The following is a 14,309-nucleotide window of genomic DNA, read 5'->3' on the forward strand; positions in this document are numbered from 1 at the left end:
CCAGTCTCTAACTGCCCCCCTGCCCACCCCTAGCCCATGGGTGCCCCCCCCGCCCTCCCCCCCCTCCCGCAACTCCAGCGCCGAGGAAGCCGAGCCGGCGGCAGTGCTGAGCCGGATATGCAGCGACTCCCCGCATCCCTCCTTGCGAGTAACCCTCGCTCCTCCTGATGCCTTCGGAGGAGACGGATGGACGCACGGACGGTCAGCCAGAGGTGGACTAGTCTCTTCTATTTGCAAAGCTGGGGTGGGGGGAACCTCTTCCCACATCCCCTTCCCCATCCTCTGTCTTCCCCCCTCCTCCGTCTCTCCGGCCACGATATTCTCCCCCCAAAAAAGGGCGAGGGGGGACCTGCTGGCAGGTGGAAGGAATCGGGAAATGCAGTCCCATCTGGAATCCCGCAGAGATGAGGACTCAGCCAAAGAAAAAAGCCCCCCAAAAATAAAACCCCCAGGAGGGAGGGAGGGCGAGGGGCCAGGCTGCTCTGCCGCACCGGGAGACCCGCTCCGCCCGCCGCCCCGCAGCCGAGCAACCCGCTCGCGTCCCGGCGTGGGACAGAAAGCAGAAGGCCCCGACAGACAGCCAGACCGACAGACCGACCGGCGGGCGGGGAGGGCTGCGGGGGGGATGCAGCGCAGCTAGCTGGCAACTCCCCCGGAGCCCCCCGGCTCCTGCCAAGTGTTTCCTTCTGCTTTGATTTGTTTCCTTCTTTTTATTTTTTTAATTTATTTCCCCACTCGTGACTCGGGAGCGGGTCACGCAAGACAGCGGGCAGCGGAGGGTGGGAGGACGAGGAAGAGGGGGAGGGATGCTGCCCGCTGCTGCCCGCTGCTGCCCGCTGCTGCCCGCTCCTCTGCCCCCGCCGCGGGGCCGGGGCTGGCGGCAGCTCCGCGCCGAGGCGGCGGCTTTGTGGTCCCCGGGAGTAGCGGTGCTCCCTCCTCCCCCTCCTGCCTGCCCTCCTCTCCTCCCTCTCTCCTCTGCCCGCTCCCTCTTTCCTCTCCCCGCGCTCTCCTCTGTCTCCCGGTCCCTCTCTCTCGCCTTCCCCCCACGTCTCCCTCTTTCCGCTCCTTCCCCCCCTTTTTCTGCTCCCCCCACCCCACCTCTCCATCCCTTCACCCCCATTTTTCACGGGGGGCCTTGTGCTTTGCCAGGGCAGAGCGCGGTGACGCCACGGCAGCCACCACGGAGAGGACACAGGACCCCCCCCTGGGCCCGCCGTGCCCCTTCGAGAGGGTGGCCTGGACCCCGAGACCCCCACAGGGCCCCCCGCAGGATTGCTTTGCCTGCATCGCCAAGCCCCCAGCTCTCCGGCAAGGTTCGCCGGTCCTGTCTCCTTCTTCCGCCGTTTATCTTATGGAGAGCAAAAGCTGCAAAGGGGACAGCCTGCGGCCGGCGGTCCCATGCAAGCACTCGGTGGAGAAGAAGACGATGACCAACCCCACCACTGTCATCGAAATCTACCCCGACACCACCGAGGTGAATGACTACTATCTCTGGTCCATCTTCAACTTCGTATACCTCAACTTCTGCTGCCTCGGCTTCATCGCCTTGGCCTATTCATTGAAAGTGAGTACTGAGCGCGATGCGCAGGGTAAGGGGTGGCCAGAGAGGGTGGGGAGCGTCTGGGGGTCACACCTGATGTAAATCACATCTTTGCTACCCAAATGAGAGGTTGCATCCACTGGGGATGGGGAAAGCCGAGGTGTGTTTTGGAGCCAGGGATGTTGTTTCAGGTGGGGAAGAGGCACTTTGACTTGCTCTGGTACCCTCGGAGGCTCCTCTGTACCGTGGCAGCAGGGTGGTGGGCAGGCAAAGCAGGGCTGGCTCGGCTCATGCTGCACCTGCAGGCACCCCAGCACTTGGTCCCCTCTTCAGGATCCTATCGGTTAGAGATCTTGTCAGGGTTGGATCCATCAGTGTCGGATGGTCAAGCAGAAGCAGTAAGAAGCAGCCGGCCAGGACCAGCCAGCGCCTGGCAAGTTGTGGGGGAGAGAGGCTGCCAAGGTGCAGGGCAATCCTGCCTGTTTCCTTCTTGCTCTCTCCCTAATTAAAACACCAAACCTGGTGGCCAGCTCCACCCCTGCGAGCCCTGTAAATCCCAAGGCGAGCCCTGTAAATCCCAAGGCAAGCCCTGGAGACCTCCCAGCATCGTGGGAATGAGCCCCGGGTATCTGAGGAGGGGGAAGAGAGTGCAGGGGGGCTTTGCACAGCATCGAGGCTGGAGGGAAATAGAGCCGTGTTGATGGAGAGGGCAATGGTGTGGCACACAGCCAGCGAAGGGGACGGGACTGGGTTACTCCCAGTAGCTGCAGGGGAGAGCAGCCCAGAAGGGATGGCACCTGGCAAACAGGCAGCCCCTCGGCAGCTGCCGGGAGAGAGGGGCCTGGGCTGCGCTCCCCTTCCCTGCCTTCCAGCCTCAGAACTAGCTGAATGGATGTGCAGAGAGCCCGGGGCGGTGGGGTGGTCCTGCAGAGGAGCTAGCTGATTTGTTTTGGCAGGCAGCATTTAGAGGAAGGCCAGGGCGCAGACAAGGCTTCATCACAGAAGCAGATCAATTAACCCCATCCAGCTCCCGTGAGCTGGACTGCGAGTGCCCAGCACTGCAGAGGCTGCTCCTGAGCCCGTCAGGGTCTCTGGCAGAAAGGCTCGGGGTCAAGTCCACAGACCCGTGCCCTGGGCTTGCCCAGCACTGGCACCGTGGTGCCTGCCTCAGTTTCCCCTTCCCCAAGATGGGCGATGAGCACCCATCTGCCACCCATGCATCAGGCTTCACTGCTGCCTGGGCGAGGCATTTAATAGCTCAAATCATGCCAGGGCTGAGCATCACCACAAGCAGGACTGACCCAAGGGCAAATCCAGGCAGCGGCAGCCTAACATGATTGCGGAGGAGGGAGTCCCTTGACACCCCCACTCATTTAGCCAGCGAGGGAAGAAACTGGGTTCCTCCTTTTTTTTATGTCTTTGCTCATCTGAATTTGCCTTTAACGATCAGCGTCTTTCCCATGCAAGAGGCATGGTCACAGCGGGCTAAGATCACATCACAGGGACACAGCTGGCAGTAGCTACAGCAGGTATCTGGGTAGATGCGGTCCCTCAGCTGCAGCCAGCAGTGGGGACAGGACAGCCTGAGGGCACAGGTGACCCATCCCCAGGGGACAGGACAGAGTAGGGTCTGCCACCTACAAAAGGGTTTTAAAGGCTGGACCCTTCACTATGCTTGACATGAGGTGGAAAGAAGGGCAAAGCCCATAAGTAACCCGGGGCTGGAGCCTCGTGCCAGGGCAGAGGCGTGGGCTTAGCATCCAGCTACAAAGGTCTAAAGGACATAAACCCCAGTGTGAAAAAAAGAAGCAGCAGCAAGGGAAGGAAATGGGCAAATACGCTCCAAATCAGGGAAAGGAAAATAGAAGATGGCTGTCAAAAACCAGCCTTGGCTTTTGGACTGCAGAGGCAGTAGCTGATCGGACATAATGGTGGTACCTGAACAGATGTGGAGCTGACCAGGTAGAAATAACTCTGCTCTGGTCTGTGAGCTCCCCAGTGGCTGTGACTCTGTGGCAGGGGGAAAACAGCAACAAAATGTCCCTCAGAGGCTCAGGACAGAGCTAGCAAGTGGCTGAAGGGATGGTGAATGCCCTTGCAGGCTGCTGTTGGGATGGGTGGTGGGAGGCAATGGGGATGCTGGGGCAGTAGCAGAAGGTCTGTCCTGGGGAAGACCACTGGGATGTTAAGAAAGATGGGATCCTTCCTCACTCACAGCTACTGCAGAGACCTTCACAACATCCCAGTCAGGCTGGATGTTAGGGTCATTTCTCCAGAAGTCTGTTGTTTTCATCTCTTTTACAGTCAATAAGGTTTTCCCCCAAAGTTCAGAGAAAGCAGAAGCAAGGAATGCCCTAGCGACAGATGTTCCTTTAAACAGACTTCTCTTGTTCCTCTACAATTAGATGTAAGGACAATTTAGCAGCAGATGATAACTTAAGTCCCAGCCTTTCTAGGATGTCTGTGCTCTGCAGAGACTGAGTAAGGTGCTGTGGGAGGGAGAGGAGGGGAGCAGCACCTTCCCCTCCCTGAACCCTTTCTGGGACCTCTGACGGCAGAGCCCTCAGCCAGTGGAGCACAGGTTTCCTGGCTGAAGGGCCATCAGGGCACTGGTGGCATTAAATGTTTCCCAGGTTACAGTTTTTCCATTTGCTTTAAATAACTGAAACATCTAGTAACCTCAGAAAACATCGTTTTCATGATCAGAAATAACATTTTAAATACCCTGCCATAAACATCATCTGCTTTTGCCAGATTCATACCGTTACTACAGCAGTAGCTCCTTCGTGCCCCAAGTCCATGAGGTGTTTCATTATGGACCTTAGCACACCCTAGTATTTCCACCAGTTTCAGCAGCCCAGTGCCAATACTGGAAGCCAGATGTATGCTTAGGTACAGTTGAATATTACCGTGAAGCTCTCTTCTTCCCTGTGCCCCCTTCTATTGGTTTCAGCTGCAGCTGGGAAAACAGTACCTCCATGTCTGCCTGGCCTTTTGCACATGAGCTGCAGCCTTCTAGATTTCTTTCTGCAGGGAAATGCTATTTCATAGTGACCACCATTTACTAAAAAATGCCAAGAACCCACTCCAGCACCAAAGAATTTATGCTCTTACTCAAAGGCACACATGAAGTCAGGTGAGGGCAAAGACTGTGACATCCAAGCCAAGTACTCTGTGTGACAGACACCCCAGCCAAGCACTCTGAATAACAGTGTGACGGCACACCTCATCTTTATTTACACCCGTAGAGGGCCAGATCCTCAGCAGATACAGCTTGCTGGGCTGCAATGGAGTTGCACCGACTCACATATCCTTCCAGGGGTTATTTCTAGCATCTCAGGCTTCTCAAGGTCAGTCTCCCGGATCGCAAGCAAGGCGCTCGCATGTAAGCATGCATTGGTGCTGGGGAAGAAGAGATAAACAGCAGGACCAGGGAAGTTAGAAACCATAAAGTAACCTTAACCCCAGCCTTTAAGTAACCTTAAACCAGCCCAGCACAGATGCGAGGATTGGTCCAACGGCAACGCTTTGGATTGAGTTGGTTTTCATCAGGAGCAAATGCTGTGGCCTGATATTCAGCAGCTCCCTCCCCTCCTCTTTCCCAGCTCCAAGCAGTAATTCATGATGCATCAGCGCCTGGTGGCAGGACATCTCACTTCAGTCGTTAGGAGGTCCATCTCCAGAGACCGCCGGGGTGAGCCAAGTCCTTCTCAGTACCCATTATGCCATGAGGCGGTAGATCAGAGGAGCCGGGATCTGAGACGAGCCACGGTACAGATGCCATGTTGTGGTTGTATAGAGTCAAAGATGGCAAGAAGCCCTGCTGGCTTTTTAAGCCCCACCAGCAGCCCGCGGGGTTGCTCACAGAGCTTTCTTGACCCTCGAGGGCACTGAAATTTGTGGTGTGATAGCACCCCAGGGGAGCTGAGCTCTTCTGCCCGCTCTCTGCCCAGCCCTTTAGCATGCAGCTCCGAGCATGGCTGTTTACCTTCCCCTTTCACCATGTGTTGACCTTCCCTGTTTCGAGTGGAAGCAGAGCAGCACAAATCCGTAGCTATTTATTAACCCCAAGAAGCAGAGAGGCTGTGGCACCTGGCCTCTCAGGCAGGCTCTCAGCCCGCTTTTCGGGAGGAGCAATGGTTTATAGAGGTGGGTAAAATGCAGAGGCAACAGCCCCGTGATGCCGGTGCTGGTGTGGTGGAGGTATGCAAGCTGGAGAGCTCTTGACCAATTCACAGAGCAAATAAATCCAAGGATCTCCTCCAGAGCTCCTTATGTGTAGGGACGCAGAGCTCTGCACGGAAATGGGTTTACAGACAACCAGCTGTGGGCTGCATGCTAAAAGCCGGGCTGCCTTAAGTACAGCCTCATTAGGCTCATTATCAACAAATCATTTGTCTCCTCCTGCAAACTGAGGCAGCACTTTGTACCCACACAGCAAGTTCCCTGCTCCCAAAAATAAGAGTGGCCAAGCCCCAGAGCAGAGCTAGGGGAGGTGGCTGCTGGGGAAGGGACCAGGAAGGAGCGGGACGGTAGGAGTCAAGGGGAGTGCTTGGAGAGGAAGCTGAAGGCAAAGCCCAGGGAGGAGGAAGGGCAGGAGATGGTGGTCAGAGGGAGGAGAGAAAGACCCCTCAGGCACCAGCACGCTGGAGGTGTTGGAGGAGGAGGTGAGCTGGAGATGGTGAAGGACAAGGTGAGCGAGAGATGGTGGAGGACAAGGTGAGCTGGAGATGGTGGAGGACAAGGTGAGCTGGAGATGGTGGAGGACAAGATGAGCTGGAGATGGTGGAGGACAAGGTGAGCAAGAGATGGTGGAGGACAAGGTGAGCAGCAGGGAGGTGACAGACAAGCAAGATCAGAGGGAAAGGCCACCACTGCCTTTTGCTGGTGGGAGAGAGGAGGAGGAATGTTTGCATGTTAAACCACAAAAGCAGGCTGTGTTTCATGGAAGGCCAGGCATAGAAAAGGAAAGGAAACATGTAAGTTGTCAAGCTGGGCCAGAGATGAGCTTTGCCTTGTCCAGGGTGGGATCTCCAAAAGGGCCACTACGCAGCACTTTGGGGTGCCTGGGGAAACCCTACAGTCAGCAGATGCAGGATAATTATCCTTACACACCAGTCATCTCAGTGCAAAACAGGGCCAAAAATCCCCAAATAACTTAGGCAAGGTGAGAAGGGTCAAAGTGACCATGAGAAAAGAGTCTGTGACTAAGGAAACACCACGCTTGGGTTTGCAGGGGTTCAGCCTTGTGACCTTGGGGACCTGTCCCCCCGTGCCTCACCTCCTTGGCTGTGGAAGGAAGCAACCGCCAGGGCTCCCAGAAGCTCATGCACCAACTGCCAGCACATTATGGTGATGGTAGCCACAGGAGCATGAAAATAGGAAAAGCTGAGGCTGGGCTGTGAGAAAGACACTGGCATCTCCTTAAGGACAGAGCAGGGAAGGAGCCCAAAAGCGTATCTGCTCTCCACGAGAGTTCCTTGTCCAGAGCCTGGCTCAGATGCCGCAGCAGGACATTGAAGGGAGACATCTGTGAGCATCTATGGGTTCAAGGCCAGGCAGGAGGAGGTGAGGCCACCCTGGAGAGATGTGGGAGGCTGGGGCTGTGAGTGGTTTGGAAGGAGAAATGCCTTTTCATTGCGCTTATGAGCCGCAGGGGCCCTGGCACTTGTCTGACACTTAGAGGCTCCATTGCAATATAAATGATAATGGCCAATAAGGGATGATTTGCATGAGGGTGACCACTGAAACCATAGGGTGTATGAGGAAATAATAAAGGAGGAGAGGAAGGGCACCGAGGACTCGGCGAGGATGAGGGATCCAGGTGACCAAGGCGAGAGCAGCCGGAGGAGACCTAGGGAAGGGAAAGGGCAGGGAAAGGGCAGGGGGCTGCCAGAGACAGGCAATGGGGGCAGAGCTCTGTGTGCCTCAGGGGTTGGCAGGAGCAGGTGCCCAAACAGCAGGAAAGAGAAGACAGAGGAAGGATAAAAAAAGGAACTGGGAGGAAATGGTGGCACTGAGGAGATGGCAGCCCTGGGTGCCCCTTGCTAGAGGTGCTGAGGAACAGCAGGACTGGAGCAGGGACAGAGGGAGAGCCATGGGAAAGTTGAGGGCAGGCGCTGCTGAAGCGAGCCATGGGAAAGAGTCAAAGCACAGGTCATGAGTGGGGGCTGGTGTGAGGTGGGAATGGCTGCTGGAAGCACTGGAAGAGGGCTGGGCATGGAAATTAGGGCAGCAGGGCACCCCAGGGAAAGGAGGAGCAGGAGGCGAGGAGTGGGGGAGAGCTCCTGGGGCCAAGAGGCACTTGCCCCACAAAGGCAAAGCAACCAGCTTGGTGGTGGGAGGGCTGCAGAGCTCGGTGTGCCGGCCACACCGGTCTGCTGGAGAAACCTCTGTTTGCCTGGCAAATGCTGACGGCAAACACTGGCTTGCCTGTGGCAGAGAGTGACCCTCCCAGTCGTGGCTGGGTTACAGCAGAGGAAGGGGCAAAAGGCATTTGCTCTGTGGAGGAAGGGGCAAAAGGCATTTGCTTTGCACAGGGTTTGCCTCCAGCAGCCCTGCCGCTGGGAAGAGAGCGCGTGAGAGCTTCAAAGAGCCTGCTGGGAGCAGCAGGCAGGATTTCTGGCCTGAATCCAGCACCCCTGGGGCTCTGCCCACAGGGACCTCCATGCTTCTCACCGGTGGGTGAGGGGGTGCCAGCTGCCCGGTGCTGTTGTGCCCAGGGGTTTTCAGGAGGATGCTAAATCTACCAAATAATTTCAAAGGTGAGTCATCCCAGACACACAGCTGACACAAAAAGGTGCATGGGCTCCCAGGCTGCTGGCTTGCTGCCCTCCCAGAGGTTATCTCTGCTGCTGGGAGCACCAGCGAAGCATGCTACAGAGCCACCCGAGGTTTGTGACTCTTCCCTGTCGCCACTCCCAGAAGGATGCCCTGAAGCTGCCGAGCACTCAGCAGCGGGATGATGGGTGGATGGCCCCGGCTCCAGCTGCAGGCTCCTGGGAGCGGGGCACAACAGGAGCCGAGGCACCACAGGATTTAATACAAGGAGGAAAACAGAGCTCTCATTCTTGCCTATGTACTTGCCAGCACCAGCTCCTGCGGGCCTCGTGCCAGCAGCAGCCTCCCCCCTCACAGTCCAGGATTAATGAAGAGCAGGGTGTGCTTGTGCAGAGAGGTCCTCACTGGTGTGACAGAGGGGACATTGCTTGAGGGTCTGAGATGTGGTTTTAGAGGCCCCATGAACCAGCATGGCTCAGTGAGGGGGTTCAGCAACCCTTCCCCATATCCAGTGGGTCACAGAAGGCTTTCAGGACAGCCCTGTGGGTCAGCACTGCAGGAGGGAGAGAGAAAAAGTCGCTAAGACGTGGTCTGAATCCATCACAGAGTCTTTTCTGTAAGCTCCTGGTCGATAAAAGCCTTTTAATATTTCTAGGTAGGACTCCGGGGCTGGTTTTTGCAGCCTGCCACCGACATCTAGCGTTCAGCCAGCAGAGCCTTGATGGTGCTGATGCTGTCAGAGCAAAGGCAGGCTGCTAAGGACCCATGGCCCCGCGGCCTCCAACCCTCCAGCTGCAAAGTGGGCAGCAAAGCAGGCACTGCCATGATGTACCAGCCCCTGGATACTCTGTTTGGATACGAGAAAGGGAAGAGGGGTAAAGTCTCCTGGTCCTTTCTTCCCACATCCTCATGACTCCAGCTGCCTGGGTCTGCTGAGTGCCAGCTGATGGGGCAGTCTGGGAACAGGGACACATCCCTGCTAGGAGGGATGGAGCCTGACCGCTCATCTGTTGGGCTCAAACTGCAGAGCTGCTGCTGGCAGGCAGTGCCATCAGCTGCCTGGCTGTGCCATCCACTGCCTGCATGTGCTATGCACTGCCTGGCTGTGCCATTGCTGCCTGGCTGTGCCATCCGCTGCCTGCATGTGCTATGCGCTGCCTGGCTGTGCCATTGCTGCCTGGCTGTGCCATCTGCTGCCTGACGATGCCATCACTGCCTGGCAATGCCATCTGCTGCCTGGCAGTGCCATCGCTGCCTGGTAATGCCATCCCTGCCTGCTAGTGGCATTGCTGCCTTGCAGTGCCATCTGCTGCCTGCTAGTGCCATCGCTGCCTGGTAGTGCCATCGCTGCCTGCAAGTGGCATCACTGCCTAGCTGTGCCATCCACTGCCTGCTGGTGCCATCGCTGCCTGGCAGCCTGGAGGAGGTGGAGGCAAGCCAGTGACATGAACATGCACAATCCTTACCCACTGCAGAGCTGTCCCGTGAAAGTCCCAGCCCGCAGGACAATGAAGAGAGCAGACCGTGCTGTCAGGATTGAAAACTGCCAGTGGCAGAGATGCTACACGAGCCGCATAAGACCTGCAAAAGGAACTCATTAACCCAGGACTGCTTAATATGCTGGAGGCTCACGCGCAGCCCTGGAGCTGCAGTAGGATGCCATGCCAGGTTTCGCCTGCTCAGCCCCTCAGCGCAGACGGAGGCACGGGGACGCACACCGAAACTGCAGCCAGCCTTCTTGCTTGCAGGCCGGGCGAGTCGAAGCCCAGTGCTGCAGGGCCAGGGGGCTGCAACACAGTGGGAAGGGTGCTTTAGTGCCCACATGCATGGGGCGTATGATGGCACCTCAGTTCCTTTGTGTGCCCTCAGGCTCAAAATGGCACTGCCCCCCTCCAGGGGCCACGGGGACCTGGTTTGCCTGGTCGGTAACAGCAACTGGTCACTCTTCCAGGTCTTCTCCGCTCCCAGGGGTTTCCAGCCCACAGGCATTACAGTGCTTGGCTTCACAAGCACAACCCATAGCAGAGCCAGGGTGCAAACCTCACCTCAGGGTGTTTTATGGCACCCCAAGCATTCAAATGCAAAGAGGCACAGCCCAGCCCTTGTCCGCTGCACAGGTACCCTACAGTGTGGGTGTTGCTTGAAACAAGTTATGTCTTTTTACACATCTCCCAATTTGGTTTTTTTTTTTGGGGTCTCAGGTCCGGGATAAGAAACTCCTCAATGACTTAAATGGAGCAGTCGAAGATGCCAAGACAGCCCGGCTTTTTAACATCACCAGCTCAGCCCTGGCTACCTTCTGTATCATCCTTATCTTCATCTTCCTGCGATACCCCCTCACTGACTACTAGAGTGAGGCCAACAGCAGCAGCTGCCGCCAAAATGCCTCTATGCCAGAAGTGTCTGCAGTTGTTTCTTGTAGCAAGGACGCAAAAAACCCCCCAAAACACTCCACCTTGATTGCAAAAAAAAATCCAATTAAATATATAAATAAAAATGAAATGAGTTGATCAGCCCAGCTGAGCATACCCTTCCTGCCCCCAAACAGTTTGTGAACTGCTGTAGGAAAGGGTCTCACTCTTACACATGTACAGGGAGAAAAATAGACCAAGAAATATTTATTTTACGGCCAACTAGCTGTGTGACAAGAGCATGCAAAGCCGAGAGCGGCGCACGCCTGGGGGCAGAAAGCTGAGTTCTGGGGAGCAGCAAGGTCCTTCCGAGCAGGAGTTACGTGCAGTGATGGATGGTGACCACAGCAGGGCCGGCTCACAACATATCAGACATGTTCAGACCACCCCACCACCCCCCAATGTATGGGGGTTTCTTTTCTTTTTCCTCTCTTGAGTTTCATTCACCACTTCAAACAACTCCCAATTCCTGGAGAGCTGAGGGTGTTAGGAAGTTCGTGCTAGGGAGCCCCAAAGCCTCCAGAGAAACCCGAAGGCATTAAAGGGCAGGTTTCTCTTCAGGATCTCCCAGCAATGCTGAGAAGGAAGGCACCTTCTGGAGAAATCGCCTAAGCCCCCTAAACCGAGTGCTACTGTATTTCTGTAAATGGTCAATAAAGATACCTCTGATATCTCATGTTGCTGGGTTAATTCCTTCCTTAGGAGGGCCGGGCTCCTGGTCCCTACACGCTGGCAAGAGAAAATGCTCATGTCACCAGCGGTTGCTTGGGAGAGATTTAAAGCAGGAGTGAGGGATGCTGCTGCAGGTCGGGGCCGCACACAGCCATCAAAGAGGGCACATTTAAGAGCAGAGATCTCAACAACTCCTGTGATGGTCGATCAATTGCAAGCGGGCAGGCCCCCCCTCCCCTGCTAGGACCAATGTTGAAGATAGATAGAAATAAATCGCCGCAGTCCGAACCTGCTGCTACCGCAGCACATCCTGGGGTCATTACTGAGAGCCAGGTTTCGGAGACGCTGCATGTTTGCCACTGAACCAGGTAGGAACTCGGAGCCCTTCCCGATAGCTGCCTGCGGCTGCCTGCGGTGCTGCAAATCAACACACCCTGACTTGAAAGCACCACAAATGAATGGCAAGACCAGGACTAAAATACAGCTTTTCAGCCCCTCTGACCCTTCATCTCATCTCATCTCATATACTGCAGCTGCCTCATCTTTTTCCAGCTGTAAGATGACCTCACACCAAGGGAGACCGGTCGCTGCAGACTAGCCATGGAGCCGGGAGGAGGCAATAGCGTCCACCTTTGCGCCCACCACGAAAGTGAAGGTGCAGCAAGAGATAGGGAATGCAGACAGGCTGCCATGGGACACTTCATCCTCTGTTGAGCATGTGGTTAAATCAACGTTCTGTCTGGGCTGTGCTCAGTGAGGGTCATGTGGGCCATGGGGACAGACTATCAGGATGCTTCCCTGAAAGCCTCATGAGATGTCACCTCCTTCCTGCCCAAGTTTCCATGCCTTAACCCTGGCCTGAGCTTCATTTACGGGGGAAGCTATGGGCAGAAGGACCTGCAGTCCTACCTGCTCCCCACTTGCTGGAAGGCATTTCCACACCAGACCAGATCAGGGGTCTGTTTTGCACTGAAGTTTCTGCTGGCAGTGCAGTACATGGTGCCCTGGGAAGTATCTCGGCCATGAACTGCTCTATGATCACTCATGCAAAGGTCAAGACTCTTCCCAGACTCTCTTGGCTACTTCTTGCTCCTTTCCCTGAAGCAAGACCTGAGGGGTCATAGCCATTGGCATTTCCATCCTAACATATCTAGGGGCTGTATCCAGTCCTTGTCCCTGGCAGAGGAAGGAGGTGGCCTGTCACGATGGCAATGCCTCCAAAGAGGGTGCAGCCAAAATGACTCATGTTGCAGACACCCTGAGCTGGCACCTGATAACTGGAGCAAATTAAAGCCTGCTGGGACAGTGCTAGTTTAGGCAAGACCCGGACTAGTCACCCCGAAATCCTCCGAGGGTTAGGAGGAGCACAGAGGTGAGGTTGCATCACCTTTTCCTTCCCCCTGTACCTGCACCAAGCTCACATTGGCTGTTCCCAAGGCGTTGGCTCGATATTCTTCACCATCTGGGTGCCCATAGTACCTCTCAAGATTTGCAGCCCAAACACAATCCTGGGCAGGATGGATTCAGGGGTTAACTCACGCAGGGTGACCCTGCTTGCAGTGCTAGGGGCTCAAAGCTGCAGGTTTGAGCAAGACCAACGTGCCTGGCACCTCTTGCAATAACAAGTGCATTCCTCTCTATGAACTGCGACTCGTTGAAGCCATGTTACAAGTGCTTTTGCACTCAGAGACCCCCCCCCCGACTCTGCAAAATCTTGTGGGGACAGTGGCACCGTCCCCATCTCCTGTGCCACGCAGGAGAGAGCTGCCCTGCTTGGCATGCAGGCGCGGGGCTGCTCAGATAAAGGCAGAGCTGACAAAAAATTGGAAGTGACCCAAAGCCAGCCTTTCCTACATTTAACAAGTGTGACAAATGAGTTACCATCATCCCTTCCCCTGACGGACTATCTTATCTGCAGGAAAATGGATGCTGGTTTAATGAACCAGGGGGAATATTGAACTGACTCTGCAGCATTTTTGCATGCATAAACTGTCAGGGGTGGAGAGGGTGGGCTATTATTAGTAACCATCATATTTATTATTTGTTGCCCACACTGTAGGAGGTGGGAATGCTGAAATCGCTGTGCTGCAGCAGGTCGGAGGTCCACCCAAACCTGCCTCGGACAAGAACAGGGTAGCAGAGGAGGACGTGGTAACCCTGCGGCTGGAGGATGGGATGATCGACCCCAGGCAGATGCTCAGCTCCACCACAGCTTTCGCCTCGGCTCCGCCTGTGGCCCTGGGCTCTCCTCTCCTCTCTCTTAGTGCCCCTCCATTCATTTTAATGGACCCCCTCCAAACTCACGGCAGTAGGAAAGCACCTCCGAAATGGGGAAAATGGGGGGGGGGGGGGGGGGCATAGATTTCCAAGCTTGCTTAGGAAAAAAAAAAGTCATTTATTCATGCAGAGGTCTTCCAAGCACAGCAGCAGCAAGGTGCTTAGCATTCATTTCATCTTGCCAGTGTTGGGGAACCCCAAACTGAGATGGCAAAACTGCATCCCCATATACTGGCAGGCAGGTACATCCCAGATTGCACTGACTGTGCTGTTAAGTGAAAGAAAGAACATTTTTTCATTTTGAGGGAACAAGGGAAAGAAAAGCAGCAGCCAAATCCGCAGGTCCTCTAATTGCTTTTTTTTTTTTTGTCTTAATTTTGCAAGAAAATTCTGGAAGTTCAGGTTTTGCCAAGGCTGACACCCGATGCAGCAGAAGGCAGGCTTTCGAGGGTTGCTTCTCTGCCTTTTCACTTCTGCCACTCACAACATTGCGCCACGCTCTCCAAATCGCACCTTTTTTTGGCTGCGAAGCCGCAGCCTCTGTTGCACTCAGCGGCGGGAAGGAAAACCGAGAGGAGGGGGTGGAAGAGAGGAACAGCTGAATGCTGCTTGAGAAGTATCTTTTGAGA

The 14,309-nt window shown here is 55.5% G+C and overlaps 1 protein-coding gene across 1 annotated transcript; it reads left to right on the plus strand.

The window, feature by feature from the left end:
• The first annotated feature begins 62 nt into the window (after positions 1-62).
• IFITM10 (interferon induced transmembrane protein 10) lies at positions 63-11,407 on the plus strand. The gene is made up of 3 exons (XM_087745775.1): positions 63-212; positions 1,150-1,564; positions 10,522-11,407. The coding sequence occupies exons 1-3, from the start codon at positions 187-189 to the stop codon at positions 10,669-10,671; spliced, it is 591 nt and encodes a 196-aa protein (XP_087601901.1). The 5' UTR covers positions 63-186; the 3' UTR covers positions 10,672-11,407.
• The last annotated feature ends 2,902 nt before the right edge of the window (positions 11,408-14,309 follow it).

Source organism: Nipponia nippon, unplaced genomic scaffold, assembly GCF_047370975.1.
Source record: "Nipponia nippon isolate SJK-2023a ecotype South Korea unplaced genomic scaffold, ASM4737097v1 scaffold_10, whole genome shotgun sequence".
Taxonomy (NCBI): Eukaryota; Metazoa; Chordata; class Aves; order Pelecaniformes; family Threskiornithidae; genus Nipponia; species Nipponia nippon.

What these genes read in the sequence shown, in the direction of transcription:
- IFITM10 (XM_087745775.1), top strand. Translation starts at nt 187, where the DNA reads ATGGACGCACGGACGGTCAGCCAGAG. An exon ending in GCACGGACGGTCAGCCAGAG is followed by an intron (nt 213 to 1,149) that starts GTGGACTAGTCT and finishes GTGCTTTGCCAG; the next exon opens with GGCAGAGCGCGGTGACGCCA. An exon ending in CCTTGGCCTATTCATTGAAA is followed by an intron (nt 1,565 to 10,521) that starts GTGAGTACTGAG and finishes TTGGGGTCTCAG; the next exon opens with GTCCGGGATAAGAAACTCCT.